Source organism: Thamnophis sirtalis, unplaced genomic scaffold (genome assembly GCF_051295495.1).
Source record: "Thamnophis sirtalis isolate CommonGarterSnake01/CBP01778 unplaced genomic scaffold, rThaSir2_p1.2 scaffold_11, whole genome shotgun sequence".
Taxonomy (NCBI): Eukaryota; Metazoa; Chordata; class Lepidosauria; order Squamata; family Natricidae; genus Thamnophis; species Thamnophis sirtalis.
In genome coordinates, this window is record NW_028261391.1 from 48,225,995 (window position 1) to 48,253,090 (window position 27,096).

Genomic DNA, 27,096 nt, shown 5'->3' on the forward strand with positions numbered 1-27,096 from the left:
AAATTGGTAGATCTTTCTAACAATAAAGCAAACATTAATTAATATTTCAGTAGGAGCTAGTTTGATGTAGTGGTTAAGGCATCAAGCTAGCAAATAGAAGTCCAAAAGTTCCAGTACCACCTTAGGAACAAAGACAACTGGGTGATCTTAGGCCAGTCAATCTTTTTCTGCCCTAAGAAGCAAGAAATGGACAAGCCACTACTGAAATCTGGCCAAGGAAACTACAGAGACATGGTCACTAGTAGCCAACAATGACTCAAAGGCACACACACAAATAATGAATAAGCATAATGTAAAAATTATCATAAACCATTCTCAAATTGGGGTGGGAAAGGAATGAAAAAATTGAAACCTACAATCCGTTCCTTTTCTCTCTCCTCCCCTTTCCTTTCATGCAAAAACCCCTCAAAGGGTGATTAACTTACCTTTGGTTTAATAAATGTATTTACTGTTATTGCAGTACATTTTAAGGAAAATAATGACTTGGCTACTGGAAAACACTACCAATCCAAATGTGCTTTTATCCAAATTAATGGGATTTTCTGAAGAAACCATTCCGAGCCCGGCCACCAAGATTATGTTAGTATTTTTTTATTATAAATTATTTTATAACTTGATCATTTTGGTGTAGATCCAGTGTAGATTTGGCATAGTCACAGATTACTCCCATCTTTTCCTTTAAAAGTTTCAACTGTATATGTATAAGAATGTGTAAGAATGATAAATGTAAAGAAAAATAACAATCATGTGAATGTATACTTAAAATGGTATGTAAGAAAATAAAAAAATAAAAAAAATATTTGAAAAAAAGTTTCAACTGTATATAATGAAAAGGCAGCAAAGTAGGGGAAATTGTTCTAAAAACATTTAAGGATTAAAAAGGAGCTTTTCAAATTATATTCAGTGTAAAAAGGTCTCCATTCATTTGTCTCTGCAACTATCCTCCAGATGTAGTTTTTGAGAAACCATATTGCCCTGAATAGAGAGGAGACACAGTTCAGTAAACTGACACCTCCCTTGTCTTAACAGCAGACTCTTTTCCCCCAATTGCAACCAGAGGAGTTTTTCAGCTTTTTCTTTAAGCAAAGGAAATAGAAACATTCAGTTTAATCTCAAGAATGGAATGAAATGAAAAATAGGGGGAGAAACAGGCTAGCCCAGACAGAGAACAAACTTGCATGTAATTGGAAAGAAGTCTTATTTCAAAAACAAATCCCATCCTCAAGATATTTCTCATCTTGCCTCCTTAATTAATTCCTAACCTCTTATGTCTTTTATTTTGTAAATCTGAGAGCAAGACCCTATTGTTTAGGGAAGGGAATGTAGACACAATGTGAGCTTCGATTTCAGAGTGAAGTATAAAAGTTTTAAATTAAAAATTATACACTATAACTGCAAAACAGAATCATACAAATGTTACTTAGATGTATATTATCAACTCTAAAGCAGCAACAACAAAAAGCACCATGAATAACCTCAAACTTATTTTCTTTGTCTTTTAAGCAAAAGCACAGAACTAGTATTACTCTGCAAAAAATGCTCCACAAAAATACAGCAAACTATAAAAGATGGAAGAGAAGAATAACTGTTTGATAGTATTTATTTTATTTTAGTCTGAGGCAAGATCCTGTAAGTGGAGAAAAGATTTACGCTTACAAGTAATCATATATGTTTCAACAACAACAGTAGTAAATCTATTGATTTATAAGAAATCATGTAGGAAATTACACTCCTTTCAAAAGCCAGGTATGTGTATATGCCCCTAGAAGTTAGGTAGAAAATTTCCAAGAAACAAACAATAAAAATTTGTATCTAAGCCTTTGTGTAGCTTAATGCAGTATATCAAAAATGTTCAATCATTGTTCCCAAACTAAAGGAAAACAAAATTCCAACTCTTATACTCTTCAATAACATTATTTCATGTTCAAAATTATTTTTAAAAGTGTGGTTCTGAACTGCTAAGTTTCAAAAGTCAGTTTGTGTTATTTGGAATTCTGGACCTCCCAATTCTTGTTATGTCTGAAGGTAAATAATCAATACAGGAAGGAAGAAGAGAAAAAGACAAGGAAGTTTCTGAAAATGGCCAGTTGGTTGCCAGATGTCCACTCTAATGGAATGCCTGTTGTTTTCCTGGATATATTCTTCATCTGCTCTTCATCATGAGTCTTTCCATGAATATCACATTATTCTCCTTCAGTTTACTGTCCCACCCACTCAGCTGGCTCCCTGTATAATTAGTACCTTAATTATATTCATTTGAAGAATTTCTATGTCTTTTTTTGCTTCTCTTCATTTTACATTCTTGTTTTTGTAATTGTAACCAACCTTATCTCACGTTCAGTCAAGCCATTTTCACATGCTATTCTCAGTGAATGGACCAGTGTTGATTTATAAGTCTTAAATTCTTCTTCTGCACCCTCCCACTACCTTTGAGCCACACATCATAAATCTATTTGTTAAGAACTTATAAACTTCCTATTCCTTGTGATCTGCAAATAGTAATTGGAGCCATGTTTTATCCCTGAATATAGTTCTCCAAAATAATCAATTTAAATAATTATTCATTTATACTTCACAGCATTCCATGCTCTTGACAAGAATTCCATTTGAGAAATATTCTATGTGAATCTATCATTCCATGCTATACTCCTGAACAAGGGATACCTCAGACGCCATCGTCCTATTTCTTTTCTTACCCCTGAAAGCTACCTATTCACCTGACCATCTCATTTAGCCTTTTCACAGTAACCCATGGAAAAAGTTGTATAACCCAATGTATCTGCATTTACATCATATCATCCAATGAAAAGTATAGAAGTAAGGGGTTCATGAATTCTTGGTCCATACTAAAGGATTCTCAAAGGATGATATAGAATATTTGGATCAGTGAAAATGCAATTTACCAGACATTCCATAATCACATCAGATTTTGTACAATTTCCATAAGTAAATGATAGAATTATTGGCATTCATGTATAGTTGATTTAATCCTTTTGACTATGTAGATTTCTTAAGTGGCTAATATTACAATACTGTTTCTTTATATGAAACTTAAGCTGAACCCACAGAATATAGGATAGGACCTTTAATCAACCTATAGTTTAAATATATTCCAATTTAGAAAGATAATTGTAGTTTTCCTGGAAGACTTTACATTGTCTCATAAAATGATCCAATCCTTTGGGGTTGCAAAAGTCAGATGGAAAACTGATCTATACACATGCCCACTCCCAAATCTATATCTATATGCCTTATCTATTTTGAACTTTGATCAGATATTATTCATCACAGAGTAGAAGGATGTGCTCTAATCAGACCTGTCTCTTGTTAAAATGTTTCAACTTGAATTGCATTTAACATTAAAGATCAGTCTTCCCCCAACCTGATGCTCGCCAGATGTTTGACCTGCAACTCCTATCACTGCTAAACAATACATCAAGTTGCTTTTTCATTTCACTCCAATATAAATAATTTTTTAATGAAGATAAACTGCTCTTTGTTAATTAGCATACAGATTGTACTACTTTACTATGTATTGTATTAAATGTCACAATTCACAGTTCTTAAAAAGTATTTTAAATCTTTCATGCCATATAATCTATTACAGTCCACCTTTCCCCTTCAAGTTTGTGACTGACAAAGATGGAGTTACCATGCAAATTTTTCACTCCTAGAGTGAATTGTTTTAAAGCAGCTCATACAATAAATCTTTAAAAACAGTGGGAGGAAATGGAAATAGTGACATTTTCTCCAATAGAGCAACTGTATAATACTAATAAATACATAACATACATCACAGGTTCTCTTCTTTCCCACATCCCCAAAGTTTTCCATTAAAGTACAGTGAGTAATTAATGAAAAGCCGAGGAGAGGTTGTTAGAATAGAAAATCTGGCCCTAACCCAAATCAAATGGTGCAGGAGAGATAAATCTACATGCAATGCAGAAAAATTCAGGAAGACTGACGAGCCTGTGGAGAAAAGAGAGTGTTAAGAAAAAGAAATATGTATTTTCCAAAAAGTAACCTCTTACCACTTTCATTCTTCTCTATTACATCCACCACTTCGCCGGCCTGCAGGCTGATCTCCGAGTTCTCCTGTTTCTCATAGTTAGATACCACCACATACTGCTCCAGGATCATAGGCTCAGAGCTAGCGTCAGTACCTGGAGAAGGGAAAAAGCAAGCTGTGAGCCAGCTTCCAGCCATGGCTCCTTGAGAGTCACCTCTGTCCATCCGACTCAGGATAGGCTGACTTGTCACCAAGGCCAAGCCAATCAGAACACAAGTGTGGCTCACAGCGTATCCCCAAATGGCTGGCCATAAAGGAGTAGTTTCCTCTGGCCCACAGCTCAATAGAACAGAGGAACATTGGAGAATGACTGAGGAAGGGACAAAAAACAAAACAAAACAAAACAAAAACCCACACTCAAGTGTTTAACACAACAGCATAATGCAGACATTAAAATGCAGGATGGAGTTTGAAAATAAACCTCTTTCCAACATGGTTCCACACCATACTCATTCCCATTCAGAGAGAAAAATCCATCCCAATCACAGCCAACATAAAATAACAGGAAAAAATGGAAAGCCAGGGCTGCTCTGATAAAACGGGGGGGAAAAGAAACAGAACGGTCTAGTCCTCAATTTCTTCCCCGTATAGACTGAGCTCCTGCTCGCGTTTTACAGGCTTGAGACAAGCAAAAAACGATTGTGGACGCCAATCATATTTGCCTCTCGCTGAAGCCCTTAAATAGAAAACACATGAGCAATGTTGAAAAAGGGAGGAGGGAATGGAGGAAGGGAAGAGGGGAGGGTGCAATGGTCTGTTTACGTGAAACAGAAGAGTTATAGCACAGAGTCCTGCTTACACAGCCCCCCACCTCCTGCTCCACTGTTCACCTTCTTCTAAACACAACTCAAAAGAAGTGTCCCTTTAAAGTAAACTGCAGAGCAAATCTCTTGCTACAACTCTAGCATTGCAAAGTGCTAGCAAAACCTGCTCCCTTATTTTTCCACCACCTCCTTCGATTTCGAAGTCTCCTTCTCTTTGCTTCATTATTTTTATTATGCATCATTTTTGCTACATTTCCCCCAAATTGATTATATGACACAGAAATAATAAACATATTCTGCTACTATGATCAGTTTTTTTTAATGCTTTCCACAGCACGTTGCAGCAGAAACATGCATGGCCTTTGCTCATCAGTCACTCAGAACATAAACAAGGGCTTAGCCCGCCCACTTCTGAACACCCACAGGAAAATCGACTCTTATACACTGCCCTTTGGCGCCTGCAAGGAAGAAATATGTGCTATAAAAGCATTTTTTTAAACTGGTAACTTTTTTTTTCTTTTTTGAACTCTTACCCCACTTCACAGCATACTGGCATACTTAGGAATAAGCATACTTAGGAACAAAAGACTGAAAACCCCCAAAGAAGCCAAGAATTTCTCTCTAAAAAACAACAACCTTGAAATACTTAAAGTTTGAGAGATGTTTACTAACATATTATATCAATCTAATTGTGCAGATCAAATTCCCCCCCCCCCCAATTCCTACCACAACTTTTGGCATCCTTTTGTCCCTTGTATTCTTGCCTACATCTTCAAAGCCATGCTTCTGTATTTAGTTTTTTCCCACTTGCAAGGGTGGTACGCATGACCATATTTATATTACAGGTAGTCCTCAACTTACAAGTTTATTTAGTGACCGTTCAAAATTACAATAGTACTAAAAAAGTGAGTTGTCACTGTTTTTCACACTTACGACTGTTGCAGCATTTCCGTGATCAAAATTCAAACGATTGGCAACTGGATCATATTTATGAGAATTGCAGTGTCCCTGAGTCATGTGATCAGCTTTTGCGGCCTTCCAACAAGCAAAGTCAATGGGGAGCCAGTCGACTTAAAAAAACGTTACTAATTTAACAACTGCAATGATTTCAATTAACAATGGTGGTGAGGAAGTGTGTAAAACAGCAAAAGTGAAACCAGTGCTTATCTTACAAAACCTACATTCTTAATGCTTCAGAGTTCTTTCAATGCCAAACACACAGAGTATAAAGTATTTGATATGGACTTTTCAAGTATTTTAGGGTAGGGAATTATTATCCCAACCATGAGGTACTAACCAGAAATCTATCATTATTTCCATAAAGCACTTTGTCCCTGATTACAAAGGGATGTTAAAAGGCTTTTAGGAAAAAAAACACCTGTCACTTGATGCCCTAACGGATGCTTTTTCTTCTAATTAAAAAATTCCTTGGGTGGAATTGTAGTGAAAAAAAGAAACACGTGCACAAAGCCAGCAATGACGTGCAGTCACTGGAGGCAGGGGAGGCGGGGCCTCACCAGTCTCCTGAGGAAAAGGAAACAATTTTTAAAATAATTTAAAAGGCCAAGATAGTTGCTGCCAGACTCCAAGTCACAGTGACTCTGAGTCTGCTTAGTGCTAACTGTAGGAGGAGGCGAGAGAACTAAGGGCCTCCTTTGCATAAGGAATTTTTTGCTTTTTAAGAGTTAACCAAGGGTTAAAAAGCGAAAAATTCCTTATGCAAATGAGGCACGTGATTCTCCCACCTCCTCCTGCAGAGGGCACTTTATTTAGAGGCTATTTTAAAACATTTAAGCAGAGTCATCCACGTGGTGACTCTAGCAGCAACTATCCTAGCCTGCCTGGCCCTGGCTTGAGCAAATCTTGCATTTTTGACGCAGCTGGAAGGTATGTGGGTCAGAGGGAGGGGGCAGGAATTCAATTTATTTGTAATGTAAGTAATTGTAATTTGTTTTTATTGTGTGTGTGTGTGTGTGTGTGTGTGTTTTACCCGCCTCTGCTGGCGCGGGGGCTGGCACATCTATTTTTATTTTTCATTTTTTAATTTTATTTTTTAATTTTTTAAAGCTATGCCACCTCGGCGCTCCATAGAGCGAAACATGTCCTGGTTTGTGGCCGGACGGCATGCACTTTAAAGTGCCAACGTGCCGCCCGGCCACAAACCAGGACATGTTTCGCTAAATGGCAGCTGAGCCGGCCGGCACTTTAAAGTGCCGGCATGCATTCCGGGCCGGCCATTCAGCGGGACATGTTTTGCTGAATGGCGAGCGAGCCAGCATGCACTTTAAAGTGCATTTGATCACGCCTTCCGGGCCGGCCATTCAGCGCTCGCACCCAGCGCTCTCACGCCCACTGGACGGCACCAGGGAAGAGAGGAACCGTGCGGGTCCCGCCGCTGACGGTACGGACTGAGGGTTGGCCAGCTGGGGGTGGGGGTGGCTGCTGCCGAGGCCTCCAGCCTTGCAATCCTGGACGGGAGAGGCGAAGGTTCGCTCCGGAGCTGCGGAAGACCGTTGAACCGGGAGGCCTCCGCCCTGGGGATCCCCCGCTCTCCCCATTCGGATCACCCCCGAACCCAAAGGAGCCTGGGCGGGTTGCATTGCATTGCATTGCATGCATTGCACGGCATAGCATCGAGTTGCACGTTTTGCTCGCCTTTCCAGCGCAGGGATGCAGGCCAGGGAAGACGGGGTTTGGGGGTGCAGAGAAGGGGCGATCTCCCCCTCCGTCCATCTGTCCCACTGCAGAGCTCCTCCTGGGGGAGGGGGAGGTGGCGAGTGCGCTTATCCCCGTTTGCAAGACCAGCCCTCCGCCTTCTTGTCCCGTTGGGAAGGAGGCATGGGAGACAAGAAGGGGACAGGCTGGCGTTGCCGCTTGCATTCCCCCTATTCCCCCCCTCCCAATATAGGTGCAGAGAAAGAGCCAGGCTTCAGAAAGGAAAGGATATTTTTAATAATTTTCTTTGTCTGAATATGATTTCCCATTGAGGAAAAGGGGAGTTTTAATTCCCCACCAGTAAAAAAAAAGTTTAGTCTTTGAAGGGCCCTTGTGTGGCATCTGCCTCTGTGTGTGTGTGTGTGTGTGTTTGTGCGTGTGTGTGACATCAGTGCCTCACCAGCCATAAACCTCACCGCACGTCACTGAAAGCCAGACAGCCACTTAGGAAGAATTTATTATAGGATATACATTAAAAAAAACCTCATGACACTCAGTGTTTATTACTGTACTGCAAACACTCTAATCTAAAACCATTCAAGCAAAAGAGAATTGATATAAAAATGGTTTTAAGGTTGCAAAAAAAGTGAAATATGTACATATTACTATGACAAACTTTAATTGCATGTTGTATGAGGAATGATATGTGGAATGAAATCAGGAAGGCATATTAATATGGGAGAAATTACAACTAATGTTGGGGAGAATTTCTGTGAAAAAGTCACTGTTTTGCCAAGAAGGCTGTTTTTTTGAATGATACTTATTATGACAACTGATGTACCTTTTAGCAATGGCAGAAAGTTATATACGGCAAAAATCAAGAGTTACATATAAAATACTTAAGTTGCAAAGGAATGGGAATAGGGATCGCATGATTGGAAACAGTATTTTGCAGGCTGCTATTCAGTCTAAATAAAAGAGTGGGTTTTGCTGAGAAATAAGATAATATTAGAATTAGAAGAGCATGGATCCGAGGTTCAAACGGCATGGTTTTCTATGGTTCAATAAAGTTAAGTAATGTGCATGAAGATTTTCAGAATCATATTAGAAGTGCTATATCAAGACTATGGAACAGGTAAAAAGCCAGACTTGCCTAAAATACCTTTATGGGTCTTGGAGCAAGAAATATTTTATAGGAAAGAAACAGTAATTAAAGAAAAATGGTTAACTTTTCAACAGTTGTTAGAACAGAAAAATGGAGAATATAAGATGAAATCAAAAGAGCAATTGCTTGCAGAGGGATTTAGCTTTTGAGTTTATTGTAATATACAATACAAATAAAATAAAGATCAAAAGGGCGGGAGAAAGAAGTTATGATAGAAAGAAAAAACCAGTGACTTCTATTTTCAGTGCAATAAAATACAAGGTACAATTACAACCTCAACTGTTTGCTTTACATTTCTGATATATACAAACCATTTCTATAACAACAAAGTTAACCTAATCATCAAAGCTAAGATCAAATATTCATATATGTTTTCTGTTTTGAGCATAAAGTCCAAAAGCGGTTTCCAAGTAGAAACAAACTGGAAAAGACCTTCTATCTCATTAAAACAGTTAGCTTTGCCATTCCGATCACTTTTTCCACCCATTTTTCAAAATTCTGAAATCTATTGTGGTCTGAGGGGTTTACTTTTCAATGGTTTGGGCATAGTTAAGACAAAGATTTAAGATAGATAATAGGATATTTGGAATTGAGTAGCAGAAGGCAGAATTTGACTACATGCAAAAATAATTGCTAAAGTGTGTACACTTCTATTGAAATTTGAAATGGAAGAACAAATGAAAGAATGTAATAAAATGGGGTAAGAACTTTAGACACAATATACTGACAGCACAGTGTGAAAATATATGGTTGAAAGGACTGAAATTTGCATTAGAACTTAAAAGAGAATCCAAATAGTGTTTATGATGTTTGGATGATTTTCACAAAGTCATGTACCACTGCTGACTTCAGAGAAATTGTCTAGAATGTATATGTGCTGTCCCAACAGTATATAGCTAATTTAAGAATTAGAAGCTGTCTCCTTTAAGCAACTATCTCATGGGAAATGTAACTACCTTATGGGAAATGTAGTCCCATAACATGTGACCACATCTGTGCTCCCTGATTGGGCAGTGGGGTATTTTGCCCGGGAAATTGTTTTATTACTGCGCACTCACTGAATCGCCATCAGCACTATCAGAAGCAGCTTTGCACCAGCGGCATGGGTTAGAGGAATTAATGTCTTTTTACACTACGTGATGGGACAGATCAGAGATAGTCAGAAGAATCTTAACACTGAACTGTAAGTTTTGCTATTAAGGATTCCTGACAATAAACGTGATCTGAAAGATATTCCCAAGCGTGGAGTTAACTGGCTGCCCGAGCAGAACCTCATTGCCCGGGGCAGAACAGTATAAAATACTTCAAATTTATGCTGGAAATATGCATGACATGCATGGTTCATTTTATCATGCCTAATATACGGTACTTGTAAAAAAGCCATACATTTCTGGGTTCAAATACATAGAACGATACAACAAATTTTACAGATCAACATTCAACTGAAATCAGAAATTTTCTTGCTGGGATTAATGGACAGTCAAATAAAAAAGAGCCATGGAAGATAATTCTCATAAATGTTTACTGTTGTAACACTATTATATGTGCAAAAATGGAAATACTTTGAAATACCCACAATGGAGAAATGGTTGGTGAATATGACTGAATTAGCAGAGATGGCAAAATGAATTTGATTAAAGACCAACAATTACATTTATCAGTGACTGGAAACTCCTTATGCACTTTTGGCTGAAAGTAGAGAAAGATGAACTTGTGATTTATGGGTCTGAAGATTAGAAAGGGTGGTTTATGAAAGAAAGACATTATGATATAACCTTAGAAAACGTAAACTATAAATCCACTTATGACAGCTGTCAAAAAAATTGGATGCCGCTTCTATATAATCTTTTTCCTTTCTTCTTTTTAATGTTTCGTTAAATATTTTTTCTGATTTTCTTTCTAACATTCACCATGCTTTTTATTTTGTTAAAATTTCTTTTTATTGGATATTATTAGATAGTTGAGTGTCCAAATGACAAAGAATATGCATGCTCATTCTAGATCCAATTGTTCTCTGCTTAAGTGCATCTTTTCTCACCTTGCTTCTCACCTGCCCCCCTCCTTCTACTTTTATTTGCTGTTCATTTTGCTTTATTTTTCACTTATTAAGAGTTGGCTTGCTGCAATCTCTCAATCTTGAGCTGTAACCAGCTTTAACTGTGGTTTGAAAAAAAATCCAAGCATACTATCATATTTTTCTGTTTTCAAAGGTTTCACGTTTTTGAGATAATTGCATTTACAGTGGGCACAAAATCTAGCAAAGCAGTGGGATTCACTTACCTTCCCGGTTCACAAATGTGAGAGTGTGCATCTACCACCAGCTGGCCTCACCCTTTGGCCCCTGCCTCCCAGCAATTTGCTTCCTTGCAGCAAACAGCAAACAGCCTGGTCAGCTTCAACACAGCCTGATTTAGCACGAGCTGCTAATTTGTGGTTGGATTGGCCTCCTGGAATACCGCAATCAGCTGTTCCAGACTGTGGGGATCACTGCTGCCCATCGCCGCTCTCACTGCCTCCACACGTCCCATTTTGGGGCTCTGCACACCCCATTTTTGGCCTATGGACGCCCCATTTTCGGCCTCCCCACATCCAGTTTTTGGCTGTTCCAGGCGGCAGGGATAGCTGCCACATTCAGCGGCAATGGCAGTGGCGATCCCCACCACCTGGAATGGACCGAAAATGGGATGCCCAGAGACTGAAAACAGGGCGCATTGAGGCTGAAAATGGGGCACGTGGAAGTGGCGATGGTGATAGGTGGCGACAATCTCCACAGCCTGGGACAGCTGAATGCCGGTATTCTGGGAGGTCAATCCAATCACCAATCAGCTGCTTGTGCTAAATCAGGCTGTGCTGAAGCTGACCAGGCTGTTTGCTGTTTGCTGCAAGGAAGCAAATTGCCTGGCTCTTTCTCTGCACCTATATTGGGAGGGGGGGAATAGGGGGAATGCAAGCGGAGGCACAGGCCAAAGGGTGGAGACTGGCGGGTGGGTGAGGCTTTGGCAACATGTGTTTTATAAGATGCACAGACAATTCCACCCACTTTGGTGGTGGGGAAGTGTGTCTTATACACCGAAAAATATGGTGCATATTTTGCAAGTCTTATGCAGCCGCATTGAATGTTGTCTTTGATTGTCATTCATGTGCATGCATAAGCCATGCTTCCTACTGGAATTACCAGTAAAGAAAAAAAACCTGTTCCTTCATTTACATATAGAAACTTTCCAAAGCACCCTTTGGATGTCCTAAAGACATGGCTGTTTTAATGCTTCAAAGAGAGCTCCTTCATTTGCATTTCCATATGTCCACAGTACTTCTTTTGCATTCTTTGCACAGCTCTGGTTTTGCAGATATTTTTGATAGTCTGTATTCATGAAACATCTGGTCTGCCTTCTGTACATATCTTCAAATAAAATCTATTTGCTAGAATACTAGCCACTACCAGACTGATCTTTTACAGTATTGTTTGCTAATCTTAAAAATTAATCCAGCCAAGGCAAAGTTGAGACAGAGGAAAGGGTGAAGTCAGACTTCTTTCCCCAACCATCTCAATTTTGTGGAAAATTGGCTCAAACTCTACAGAATCCAATCAAGGTTTGCATTGCAAGTTTTTTTTTTAAGTCAACGGCATTCCACATACAGGTTTGTGAAACCATTTGGAAGTTATCCAAGAAACTGCCAGACAAAGTTCTCCAACAATTGAAAAGCACCTAAGTGCTTTGCCATTTGATCCATTTCAACTGGCTATAACAATTGTAGACTCTTTAGCTGGAAAGCCAAGAGAGAGCTTGATCTTTTGAGAGAAGGAAACTCAAAAGACATTTCTATAAAGTATCAGTTTGGCTTGCAGAAGTTAAAAAGAATAAAACAATTACACCAGCTGTTCCCTCTTTGGTTAAATCAAGAGCAAAATTATGCAGTTTGGCAGCTACTCACCTCCTGAATCGGTTTTACAGAATCCACAAATATTGGTCCATTTGAAGCATGTTTAATCCTAAGTTTAGTTATTTACCATATTTTTCTCTACAAATGCTTCACTATTTGGCCAACTGCAGACAAGGACATATATACTGTACATACCTATACACACACAGACACAGTATATAAAACACAAAAGTACAGAGAATATATACAAAGGAGCACTATTTGCTAATCAATATTTCCACCTCCCCATATATTATTACAGAAGAAAACACTAATAGAGCCAGAATTCCAATTTAAAAGCCAAAAATCGCCTTTCATAAGTTGCACCTCACTTCCACACATGCCTGGAGTAGTTAAACTGAGTCAGGATTTAAAATGGGACTAAGGGGGTCAAAGGAGAAGACAAACTGGTTATGCAGGTTGCACATGAAACAGATTATGAGTACCTTTTCAATTAACAATTGCAATGTTAAACCCATTGTTATTTTTTTTTAAAGTGCTATCAAATTATTCTGATTTTTGCTACCATAGACTAAGAGAATCTCCTCTTGCGAAGTTTAGCTGAATGTAAGGCAGCCAAATAGCCAAGCTCCCACATTAATTGCTTTTTGGGAGCAGCTGAAATTGAGATTTTCTGGAGGGCATCTGGCACATGACATTTTAGTATCTTGGGTTTGGTTGCTGAGGGTTCCTATGTTTTACATGCATATATTGTATGTAATTTTACTCTAAACTTTAAAAATGTGTTGCTTAATATCTATAAAATGTTGAAAGTCCATTGAGATTATATAATAAATAATAAAATCAGCTAGCATTGATGAAGTTATCTAGTTGGGTAATGAAATGTCTGCAAGAAAACAATGAAGTTCAGGGAACATCAAGGACTCCACAATAAAACAAATAAAGAATAATTCTGAATAATGCAGAAGAAATCAAGAGATTCTTCAATGCATACATAATAAAAGTCTTACCCTTCCAAATACTGTATATCCACATACATCCTTAATTATTTGTATACAGTATTACAAAAAAATAAATCTGCCATATTTTAGAATGCAATCTAGTGGTGTGGGGGGAGGAATCAAGATTATACTTTTTGAATAATGCAGATGTACTCAATGTCTCTATGTTAAATAAACACACTCAATTTTATATGGATCAGTTTAGGGAAGAACGTAAGATGAAAAAATGGCATAAAGAACCAATTTTGATCTATCAACAATAAGAACAGAAGAAGAATAAAGCTAATGTATGTTTCTTGGAAATAATTTCTCCCATATTTCAAAATTGTACTATAAAGGAGTTTTTATGGACACGTATTTGAATGTTGAATGTTGAATGTTTATTTTATTTATATGCCGCCCTTTTCCCCCGAAGGGGACTCAGGGCGGCTCACAACTCAAACCAGGGAAGGGGGGATACAGACAAAATTAAAAACGACACAAAACAATGCATGATTTAAAACACACAACAGTCATACCATTCGAGACGGGGGCAATGGTTCCTTAGCCCCAGGCCTGTCGGAACAGCCAGGTTTTTAGGGCTTTGCGGAAGGCCTGGAGGGTGGTGAGGGTTCGAATCTCCACGGGGAATTCGTTCCAGAGGGTTGGAGCAGCCACAGAGAAGGCTCTCCTCCGGGTAGTCGCCAGTCAACACTGGCTGGAGGATGGAATTTGGAGGAGGCCTAATCTGTGGGATCTAATCGGTCTAGTGGAGGTAATTGGCAGCAGGCGGTCTCTCAAGTACCCAGGTCCAATACCATGAAGGGCTTGAGTGGATTTTTGCTAAAGATCTAACTGTTTAAAGTTAGTTGTCTCAAACATCTGGCCAGCAAAATTGAACAAGACCAAAAAAGAATTTTAGTTTAACTTCTGCACATTTGAGAAGAATACCATCAGTATCTTAGTCTGTAAATCTCTGACTTAACTTGTATAGATGATTCCCCATGATTGCATAGAAAAAATATATAAAAAGGGCTACAAATTGTGTGTGTTTTTAAAAGTGGAAACAAAGTGGTAAATAAATAAAATAAATAAATACATAAAGGGGTAATCTTCCCAATACAGGGAAGTAAGAAATAGAGTCCTTTCAACCTCTGTTTTGGAATTGGTGCTTTTTGATTCATTTATAAATTACATTGATTTAAGGATAAGCAGTAAGTTAGCCAAGTTTGTAAACGACAGAATGCTGAAAATCAAAAAACGACTGTGAAGAGTTCCAGAAGCATCTGTTTTGGCTAGGTAAATAGTCATTTAAAACTGGTGCAGAGTGTGGTGGGCAATTCTTGGGACCCCTAAGATGGCCATATTACACCACTAATCTACAATCTGCACTCACTTGCTAGTTTGCTTCTGGTTGCAATTCAATATGTTGGTTATTAAAGCCCTGCATTGCATAGGTCCAGGTTATTTGAAGAACTGTCTCATCCTACCTGCCCCACCTGTGCTGGCAGGGGAGACATGTTGTGGGCCCCATCAGTCAAGGAATTCCAGCTGGCAGAATCCAGGAGAAGGGCCTTCTCTTCCATGGCCCTGCCTTTTGGAAGATCTTACTCCTGAGGTGAGATTCTGACCTTCCGTAAGGGCCTGAACTTGACTGCCAGATAGCTTGGGCCCTCAATGAGGACCATCACGCTGGAGGTGGTTGATGAATTAAGAGGCAATCCCTGCTACCCATATATCCTGCTCCCCCCACCTTTTAACTAGAATTCTATTTTTAATTGTAATTTCCATTTTTATTGTTTTATAAATATTTATCTTTTATAACTTTAATGCTTTTAATGTTGTAAGCATTAAACAGTCCTTTGAAACAAGATGTGTGGCAAATAAATTTAGTAATTTAGTAAGTAAATAAAAAATCAAATGCAGATTAATTTAAATAAATGTGAATATGATGCACATTGAAGTGAACCTTCATTTATATACTGATTATATTAATAAGAAAAACGTTCATTGGGTCACATGGATAATGCAATGAAGATGTCTTTTTTTATTAAAACTTTTAAACAAGAAGATAAAAACTTACTTCTCTATATGTGGGTACAGGTGCATATGTTGCCAGAAATAACATACCAAAAACAACAGGACCAAGGCAAAATATTACTAGTAGTAGTAAAGTTAAAAATTAGTGATTTATTTTGATTCTATAAAATAATGTATTCTATTTCCTTTTTATCCCCATCAACCTATATCAACCATTCTCTGTCTCAACCACATGTGAAGCACCTTCAGAATGAGAAATTTCCCCTCCTCTAAACCTCAAAACAGCAAAACATAAGGGGAATAAAGAAGAATAATGACAGGGTGAGGGTAAGGAAGCTGCAATGAGAAGACAAGGCAAATGTATAGCAGGGCAAAATTAGATGAAAATAAGATAGGCCCAATGTAACTCAATAGTGGTAGAAGTAAACAAAAATAAACTGTTTTTCTTCCTTTCATATAATGAGAGAAATATAGCAAGTAGACAACCCTTTCCAAGAACATATTAATCTTCAAGGATATCAATATATTTCAGTAGACAGATCAGTCATTTGTACATCAGATCATTCATGCATTTTTAACAGCATGAAAATCTTTTCACTCTCCCAGTTCACAATTGAATATTTAGGAGATGGGGTGGAGGGAGAGGTGTTGAACAACAATCAGACAGGGTTCCAGTATGGGCAATTACAGGCTAGGTGGAAAATAGATCAAAAAATTGGTTTTATCCAAGTTGAGGATAACTTGTTTAAACAAATAAGAGATCAAAGCTTAATGCATATAAAGAGGATATATAATGTATTAATACAGATGGATTCGGAAACAGAATTAGTTAAAGATTGTATGATAAAATGGGCTCAAAATATTGAAGAACCAATAATGTTGGATACATGGGAAAGAATCTGGGTAAGAAATGTGAAATTTACACAAGCTCAAAATCTGAGAGAAATTTTTTACAAGATGTTCTATAGATGGCATTTAGATCCTAAAAAGTTGGCTTCTATGTATCCGAATGTACAGCCTAAATGTTGGAGGTGTGGTTCTCTCGATGCTACATATTATCATATATGGTGGACCTGCCAAAAGGTTAAGGCATTCTGGATAAAAATATGGTGGGTCATGCAAAATATTTTTAAAAGAAGGATAAAGTTTATTCCTCAGTTATTTTTACTAGGTATATGTACTGACTTTACAGTGGTAGAGACTAATTTGATTCTGCACCTAATAACTGCAGCAAGACTGTTGGTGGCGCAATACTGGAAGAAGGAAGACTTGCCTACAATCCAAGAATGGACATTGAAAGTCACAAACTTAGCCGAGATGGCTAAAATATCGGCATATCTTAAAGATAATTCAAATGAGAGATATAAACGAGACTGGAAAAAATGGATTGACTATATACAAAATAAATACGGGACCAAGAAATTCCAGTTAGCCTATGCTTAAGATCAGAAATGATTTAAACTGTTAAAAGTTAGTTCAGTAAGAAGAAGCTAAGGTCAATGTAGAATGTCATTAATTTCTTTATTTCTTTTTTCTCAATAGATTTTAGACTGTGTTAGTTAAAAATCCATACCGTGTACGGGTTCGGGGAAGTCGGGGGGGGGAAGGAGGAGGGGGGTTGGGGGAGTGGAGGGAGGGAGGGGCACACAAAAAAAATTGTACTTCAATGTCTTAATGATTGACGAATGATGAAATATTTGTGTTTTTTAAAAGAAATAAAATAAATATTTGTAAAAAACAATCAGACAGAAAACATACATGATGTAAGAAGAATTGGGAAATAATAGATGGAAGCTAAGCTATTAACTACTGTATTTTTAGGAGTATAAGACACATCTTTTTCTGTCAAAAGAGAGGGTGAAAATCTGGATGCATCTTATACACTGAATACAGCATTTTTTGCTGTATTTTCCCCAAACCCTGCCCCCTGCTCCAAAATGGCTGTGCATAGCCTTTAGGAGACTTCTAGAGTGCTCCTGGGGGCTGGGGAGGGCAGAAATGAGCAAACAACAGGCTGTTTTTTGGTCAATTTTGCCCTCCCAAGCCCCAGGAACACTCTACAAGCCTCCTAAATGCTATTCATGCCCTTTTTTTTTTGAAAAAAAGTGCCCACTTTCGCGAAAAACAGGCTGTTTTTGGGAGGTCTGCAGAGTGCAAAAACTTTTTTTTTTTAAAAAATTGCCTCTTCAAAATTTTGGTGCGTCTTATACTCCGGTGAATCTTACATTCTGAAAAATATGGTAGTCTTTTCATTAATTTAAGGAAAATCCACTAAGGGGGGGGGGGGATACTCTTTATATACAAGAAGTTTCTATATACAAGTAGTTTCTGTATTATGCAAGACCCAATTTGTATAAGCTCAAATTTACACAAAGGGTGCAAAAATGTGACTGCCATTTTTAGATGCACACATTTTGATGTATGAAAGAATGTGTAATGATTCCTGCAACAGATTTCTTATGTTACCCACGACTGCCAGTATTTGATACTAAGAAACACTGGATAGCGTTGGAAAAATCAGCAAATCCTAGCACAGCCTAAACTGAAATATTAAGCAATAACAATTTTACAAGAAAAAAATGAATCATTTGATAATATTATTTGTAAATAATATTGGAGTCAACCTAGCAGATCACTTTGTTCCTGGCTAAAGAACATTAGAATTTGCTCAACATATTCCAGTTACTACATCTTGATTCAGAGAAGCAGTCTTCCAAATTACAAACTACTACTTCCAAGTTATTTATTTCATTTTTCCCTAATTTTCATGTGTATTTTGCAAAATTACACAACTTTATTTTATTTGTGTGATCTAGAGATACAAGTGGCATTCAGCCATGCAAGGCTAAGCAATAAGAGGTCTGTGGTTGCTTTGGAGTTGGTGGAACAATTTGTCTGGAATAATCTCTAGAGATAGGCTCAACAATTAGCAGTATTACTAGACTTTGCAGAGTGGAAGAGTTCTTGTCCTTTATGATTGTAAAGGAAAGGAACTAAGCACTAGCTGGAAGCTCTTTCTCAGGCCAGTGCATACTGCTCTCTTCCCTAATTCTCCTACACTTCCAAAATCTTACTAAGAAAACTGCAGGGACTTTCCAGGGGTCAGTAATGACTTGAAGGTGTACATGTGTGTGAACAGGGTCTTAATTTCCTTTACAATGAAGAATCCCAGCATTTGTCTCCTCCTCTGTGTTTCTGCTATTTTCATTCTGTCTACTAAGTCTTCCCTATTGGTTACGATCAAGTCAAGGATAGCTGATTCTGTGTGCCTTCTTTACTATCTGAAGAAAAATTTCAAGCCAAGTCATGCGATTTCTTAAAAGGACCATGCTTGTCAGAATTTTCTCCGAACATATATTGGAATAATTCATAGCTCCAATCACAACCATTTTATATCTTTTTTAAAAAATCTACATGTTCCTTTGGATAGGTGATTGGGAATGGAGAGTTTCCAGCAAATGTTTCATTTTTTAAATTATATAACAAGAATGTGTATTTAAAAACAATGCAGTACTGCTATTAGTTTTCAGAGTCACCTTTATCTAAAAGAGACATTATGATAATAATTTTCTCTGTCTAGAACAAAGATTAATCAGAAAAAATCTATCTGCTTCTTCTGCTGTATGCTTAGTGAATTTAAGAAATCCTCACTTTTGGTTTTAAAGGCAGACTACAAGTAACTCTCGACTTACAACACAATTGACCCCAAAATATCTGTTACTAAGCAAAACAGTTGTTAAGTGAGTTTTGCCTCATTTTAAAAACCTTTCCTGCCAGTTGCCAAGCATCCAAATTTTGATCATGTGACCATTGGGATATTGCAATGGGTGTAAAATGGTCATAAGTCACTTTTTTCAGTGTAACTTCAAATAGTCACTATAAGAATGATTGTAAGTCAAGGACTATTTTACTTATTATGATTGTAACTACTGTTAGGCAAACACAGCTAATGTTGATATGATTAAATGTAATACTACATACAATCTTGCTAGAATATTTCTACAACAATGACTTAATTTTCTTCATTCCCAGAAAAAGCAAACACAATTTTACATACAGAAATAATGCAATACCTGCTATAGCTTTCTTTGGAGAATCAGATAGGCTTGACATCCAAACTTCAGAGCCAAGAAAAGAAGCAGCAGAGAAACAAGAAAAGTAAAAGAGGGATTAGAGATAGAGAGAAGCAGTTTTTAACCATGCAAATACAGAATAGTTTTAATTCTATATTTGTTTGAATATATACAGAGAAATTGTCAGCATTACAGTCTCAGCAAGCAAACAATAAAATACGTCGCTAAAGGGAACATCAGTTAATACAAAAGTGTTCCCATGGTAGTTTTGCAAACAACATATGTGTTTGTTTTGTATAAGCATGGAACATTTCTCTTAGTCAGAAGGTTTGTTGTACAACAGTGAAATCATTCACATTTGTGGCAATACCTTGAAACCATTCAAGAATCCTACTTGGTTTTTGAGCGCAGACCAGAGGCTACATTTTCAAAATTGTAAAAGACCAGGACAAGATTAAATCTAATCTAATTTATAATTTATTTAAACTAAAATACAATTAAATACAATTACAGGATATACTTTCTAGGTGTTAGATCATTTCCCCCTTCTGTCTCCTTAAAAATTAAAATGTGACATAAATATTTGGAACATTCTGAAAGCCACACTGAAATCTTGAGGGCTGCATGTTATGTTCATGGTTTGCAACCATTTTTGTTATAAAAGGAGGCGTTCTTGGTTTAATTTGCATTTCTCAGATAAAGTATCACCTAAAAGAACATACTGTAATCAGGTGCTTTATCATTCAATATGTTCTCTTTGATCTTGGCCTGATTACAAGTTAGTATGACTTCTACAACCATGTCTTAGCAGTCATCTCAGAAATTATCTATCATCCATCTCCTTTATAGAGGGGCTATTATAAGATAAAATACAGCACTTTTTCTTGGAAATTACTGGTTTGCTCACAAAATCCATTGTCTTGGTTAAAAGACAATTTTTTGAACAGACATCTATTGTACCTGGAAAGCTTTGACCATACTCTTATATGTACAAAGGTAGACTTGGAAGCAATTCATGAAGAGCAGTTAAAACACTAAACCCAACAATACATAATGTGTTGCTCTTTTGGGATTTGTCTGGATAAAGAGAAACTGAGGTGACAATATAATGAAATAAAGCCACAAAATAATTGCAAGTGGGGGGGGGGTTCAGCACTCCCCAACTACCCCTAACAGAGTTTGTACTACCTCTGCCAAAACAATAATGAAAAAAACCAAAAAATGGGCAATGATGAAAAATATCTGGAATAAGAAAATGCCTAAGGCTTAGGCTATATTGGAATCATATGCTCTTGCAGTGGCACAACACATAGTTTTTAAAATAGTATGCAACTGACCTACTTCAGAAAGAGAATTTAGAGAAAAGAAAAAGAAAGGAAATTTTTAACCTTGAACTGCATTTGCAAGAACAGCAAGTTGCAAGTTTTTCACACAATTGCCATTTAATCAGATTGCCCTGAATGGTAACTGGTTGTAAATTTTTAAATGAAGCATCTTTCTCCTTTTGCACATGCTCCATCAATAGTAACTGAAGCAAAACAATACAAACAGCTCCCAACACAAGGAATTAGGAACTGAGAAGTGAGTACCTGGCAGAGTACATTGTAGATTGCCAATGAAAAGATACATTTGCCTCTGGTAAATTTAGCAGATCACCTCCCCTCCCCAAACTCATCTGATAGCTCTAGACAGAAATAAGAGTTAAGAAATAAGAGTACTTCTGAAGAGGGAAGACAGCTAGTATATTTTAGCCTTAAACATCTGTTTAGCATTACTTCAAAGGATTTCATTTTTAAAAAATAGCATGACAATCATACATATTCTAATTGTTCTCAACACCTAAAACAGAGATTGGCATCCTGCAGGCAGCACTCTGCTTGTTTCATTGGAATAGAAAGAACCCAAAAGGAGAAGAAGAATAGTTACAGAACTTGCTAAAAGTAATTTGTTATTTTCTTAGCAGCCTTCTGGGAAGAAAAGGAAAGGAATACAGATAGTTACAAGGAAGGAAAGGAGAATGATGAAATATGCACTGCAATAATATGATACAATATTGTGATCTGTGCATTTGCAACACAACTACAAAAAAACTTGGGTTTCTGCCATGAGATGTTGAACCATTTTTATATCATTTATTTTTTATTCTGCCTTTATTTTAATTTATAAATAACTCAAGGTAGCGAACATACTTAATTCTTCTTTTTTCTCCTATTTTCTCAACAATCTTGTGAGAGAAGTTGGGCAGAATGATTGATCCAAAGTCCCCCAACTCACAGCTTCTTGGTTCCTAGACCAGCACCTTAATCACTAGACCAAACTGGTCTAGTTGTTTTGCAGTTTAAACTGCAAACAGTTTATATAGTGCCATTTATAGTCATGAAAAGAATGAAAGAACAGAAATGAAAATGAATCCACCATTCAATTATTAGCTGTAAAGGGTCTGGACTCCTTACTCAGGTTCCAATCTGGATTGCTCAAGTAATTTTGTTTTACATTCATCTTAATAAATGATAATCTAGTTAGTTATATAAATGAAAATACCTGGATTACTTATTACATTTTGCCATAAATCAGGATTATCACAACCACCCCAAGTAACAAAATAATAAAAAAATAATAAAAAAATAATGCAGTTTTCATGTTCTCTGCTATATTTTTGATTGAACTGAATGTTCAGTTTATTTCCAGGCTCACATTACAGGCTGAAAGGTAATGAGGAACCATAGTGCTGACTATTTAATCATCATTCTAGAGTGGGTACTGGAGACTCAGAGGTTACACTTGGCCTAGGACTGTCAACTTTCCACTTAATATGTCTAAGCAATCATTCATTTTCAGAGTTGGTTTCCATAGCCTAAAAAGAATTTCTGTTCCTTCTCTGTCTTCTGCATATGGAAAGGAAATTTGAAACTGTTTTAAAACATGGATACAGGGGTGGGTTGCTACTGGCATTGCTGGTTTGGCACACAAAATGTTTTGCATGTGCAGAACGTTAGAAAAGGGGGGGAATGCAAATTTTTGCAATGAAGATTGTTCTGTGCATGCTCAGAACCCAAAATAAAAATGGCGCCGCTGACAATAGAACTGGTTTGGGGTGTGGCAGGCTGAGTTACTACATGCTTGGCCGAACTGGTAGGAACCCACGTTTGCATGGATACAAGTAGCTCTCAATCGGCAACCAAAATTGTATCCAAAATTTATATTGCTAAGCAAAACATTTGTTAAGTGAGTTTTGCCCCATTCTTCGATCTTTCTTGCTACAGTCGTTAAGTGAATCACTGCAGTTAAGTTAGTAACAGAGTTGTTAAGTGAATCTGGCTTCTCCATTGATTTTGCTTGTCAGAAGGTTGAAAAAGGAGATCACATGACCCTGGGACACTGCAAACTTCATAACTATGAGTCAGTTGCCAAGCATCTGAATATTTATCTCATGACCATGGAGATACTGCAATGGTTATAAGGGTGAACAGTCATAAGTCACTTTTTTTCAGTGCTGTGTAACTTCAGTCACTAAACGAAGTATTGTAAGACAAGGACTACCTGTATTAGTTTCTTCAGAATCAGAAGACAGTTTTCATCTTTAAAAGACATTCATTGTGTTATTAGCTTTATATTAAACAGCTCTTATATCTTGAAGATCAGAATGACAAGAAAATTAAAATGTCACAAAAGCAAATATTTAATTTAATTAATTAAAATATTTAATTTTAATTTTAATTGAAAGTCCCTTTTGCAGCGTTTCAACGTGAAACAAATAACCATGCTGCCACTTCATAAATCCACCAGATCACACTTTGAACATGCCACATAGAAAAATAAAAAAAATAGAATTGGCTAGTTTTGCACACTCTTAGACACACAAAATGTTTGGAAATATTTGCATTTTGTATTTATGTGACTGAATGGTGCTTCAGAACTGATCATATGAACTGCAAAATGGGGAGAAGGAAACAGGAAAAAATATATCAGGATTGTCTAATTTTTCTTTTTGCAGAAGAGCCATCTTTCCAGACTGTAATTTGAGAGGATTACACACACTTTGCATAAATAAGGCGTATTCTGCATTATTATAATTGATTTTCAGGCATATCATTCCTTCCTGGGAAACAGAGCCGCCTAGTCCAAGGAAATTAAGGTTGAAAATTACCATAAATATGTTTTTTGAATAACATATTTGCCCTTAATCCTCCAGAGGACGTGGAGAGGACCCACCCTGATCTTATTTAAGACATCAGGCATCTATAGGATTATTTTGTTTTGTCTGGGGGAGGTTAGTCTAGATCTGGGGGAGGCTGGCTTAGGGAATCAATACAGACTACAACCTCCAGCCTGCCTACCCACACTTCATAGGGCTGCTATATTAAGGAACACACATTCAGATTTCAAGGAGCTGTAACACCACTATTTTAAGGCTTTAAGTGCTACAGCTGTATGCTGCAGAGAGCCTGGATAACTTCATTGCCATCAATAACATTTACAGCTATGCAGGCTAGGAGGAAAATGCAGGAACTTTGGCAAGAGCCAAATGCCTGCTAAAGGGGCGGGGGTGTAGGGGAGGGAGATCTTGGCTTACAACCAGACAGTATCACTTAGCTGATTGGAGTCTTTGCAAACGTACCTTACTAATATATAGATTGCTAAGATACCACATTCTTGGCTGGGCCAACAAAATCCAGATTCTTAGGCTGTTATTTAATAAAGTATGCATGTGCTTATTTCTGTTCTGGCAGCCGCACTGTTCGATCTGATCATGTGCAGCATTTTGTTTCCCAAATTTCCACGAGCTGAAGTACACTTTTTACCTAATTTAAACTAGTCCAATTCCCTTTTAGAGTGTAGTTAAGAAGTGACTGTTCTCACAGAGGGGCCATCCTTGCATTTCTACAAAAATAATCTTTCAAGCACATCTTGTCCGAGAGGTAAGATGGTATAAGAACAGCTGACAAATCCCATCATTTCCAGTTTACTAATTGGAAGTGACATTTATAAAGGCTACTGAAAAGACTCTCTTTAAAACAAAAACACCCTGAGAGTTGGCCCATGCCTTCTGGAATAATAATTTGCTTCTTTAGGACCTCAGTCTTTTTTTTAAAGGAAATGAAACATTATAAATGCATCTGATTTATTAAAATGTTAATCAAGCAGAGGATAGAACCAATGAACATAGAACTAATGAATGAACTAAGTACATTCATCTGTTGAAGTTATTCTTCCACATATTGACTCCATAGCCAATTAGAACTGGTGAGGCATCAACCAAAGGTTTTGCAATGTCATTCTCCTAAAGAGATCTGACTCTTTTCCTTACTTTAGCCATACCTGAAATTCATGTAATCTTCACCAAGTTTTAATTATGCAGTATTATAATTCACAATTCATAAGCATTTTGCTTATAGCATACAATCTAGCAAATCAGTTGTAGAGACTCTATCGTTCATCCATAGTAGATTTATTAAACATAAGAGGCAGGTTGACTTGTCTGCTTAGTGTTAGCATTACCACTTCTAATTAGGAGTCTGTTTCCTGGTTGTGCTGACTGATGTTGTGTAATTTCTCTCATGTGAGAGAAATGTGAGAATCATTTTCTTGTATATACTTTTACTGTTCTTAACATTGTTAGCCATCAAGAGTCATGTATGTGAGATGGGTGGCAGAATAAATTTAATAAAACCTACTCAGATTCAGTATACCATACAATACATTATTTCTACATCTGTGTCCTAGTGTGATGCTTAGTGTATATGCATGTTTTTAACACGACTTGCTGAATAAACCACAATTAGCTGAGTTTATATTTTTGGTGCAGTTTGGAAGTGACTTAGAGTTTAGAGTAAGAGTAATTTATTTATATGCTGCCCTTTTCCCTGGGGGGACTCAGGGCGGCTTACAACTTGAAAAGGGGGGGGGGGAACAAACAATTAACACATAAGACATAATCATTAAACACATAATCATTAAAAGCACAACATTCATACTATTCGGGTGGGTTACAGTCTTTAACCCCAGGCCTGACGGGATAGCCAGATTTTAAGGGCTGTGCGGAAGGTCTGGAGGGTGGTGAGGGTACGAATCTCCATGGGGAGATCGTTCCATAGGGTCGGAGCTGCCACCGAGAAGGCTCTCCTCCGCGTAGTTGCCAGTCGACATTGAGCGGCAGATGGGACTCGGAGGAGGCCTAATCTATGGGATCTAATTGGTCGGGTGGAGGTAATTGGCAGTAGGCGGTCTCTCAAGTACCCAGATCCACTACCATGAAGGGCTTTGTAGGTGACAAGTAGCACCTTGAAGCGTACCCGGAGATCGACCGGTAGCCAGTGCAGCTCGCGGAGGATAGGTGTTATGTGGGTGAAGCGAGGTGCACCCACAATCGCTCGCGCGGCCGCATTCTGGACTAGCTGAAGTCGCCGAATACTCTTCAAGGGCAGCCCCATGTAGAGCACATTGCAGTACTCTAGCCTAGAGGTCACAAGGGCACGAGTGACTGTTGTGAGAGCCTCCCAGTTCAGGTAGGGGCGCAACTGGTGCACCAGGCGAACCTGGGCAAATGCCCCCCTGGTCACAGCTGACAGATGGTGTTTAAAAGTCAGCTGTGGGTCCAGGAGGACTCCCAAGTTGCGGACCCTGTCTGAGGGGCGTAATATTTGACCCCCCAGCCTGAAAGATGGAATACTTGCTGAATTAGTGGGAGGGAAACACAACAGCCACTCAGTCTTATCTGGGTTGAGCACAAGCTTGTTAGCCCTCATCCAGTCCCTAACAGCTTCAAGGCCCTGGTTCATCACGTCCACCGCTTCATTGAGTTGGCACGGGGCGGACAGATACAACTGAGTATCGTCCGCATACTGGTGGTATTTTATCCCGTGCCGCCGAATGATCTCACCCAGCGGTTTCATGTAGATGTTAAAAAGTAGGGGGGACAAGACCGAACCCTGCAGCACCCCATATGTTAGGGGCCTAGGGGTCGATCTCTGCCCTCCAACTAACACCGACTGCGACCTGTCTGAGAGGTAAGAGGAGAACCACCGCAAAACAGTGCCTCCCACCCCCACCTCCCGCAGTCATCGCAGAAGGATACCATGGTCGATAGTATCGAAAGCCGCTGAGAGGTCAAGGAGAACCAGGATGGAGGCGTGGCCTCCGTCCCTGGCTCTCCAAAGGTCATCGGTCAATGCGACCAAAGCGGTTTCTGTGCTGTAGCCAGACTGGAATGGGTCCAGATAACTAGCTTCCTCCAGGGACCGCTGGAGCTGAAAGGCCACCACATTCTCAACAACCTTCCCCACAAAGGGGAGGTTGGAGACTGGACGATAGTTGTTAAGAACGGCTGGATCCAAAGATGGTTTCTTCAGGAGGGGTCTCACCACCGCCGCCTTAAGAGCGGGGGGAAAGACCCCCTCCCGAAGGGAGGCGGTAACAACCGCCTGGATCCAGCCCCGTGTCACCTCCCTGCTGTTAGCAACCAGCCAGG

The 27,096-nt window shown here is 38.3% G+C and overlaps 1 protein-coding gene across 5 annotated transcripts in view; it reads right to left on the reverse strand.

Annotated features, from left to right (window-relative positions):
• The window catches only part of SH3PXD2A (SH3 and PX domains 2A), a 128,921-nt gene that overhangs the window by 81,267 nt on the left and 20,558 nt on the right, over positions 1-27,096 (reverse strand). For 2 of the 5 annotated variants that reach the window (XM_087725784.1, XM_087725782.1), the window contains exons 2-3: positions 19,629-19,673; positions 4,032-4,163 (exon numbers count right to left, since the gene is read on the reverse strand). In XM_087725784.1, coding sequence (XP_087581910.1) covers positions 4,032-4,163; positions 19,629-19,673 — 177 coding nt within the window. Of the gene's footprint in view, positions 1-4,031; positions 4,164-4,490; positions 4,686-19,628; positions 19,674-27,096 lie in introns of those variants that run through there. The other 3 variants (XM_087725785.1, XM_087725783.1, XM_087725786.1) reach the window with 2 other exon arrangements.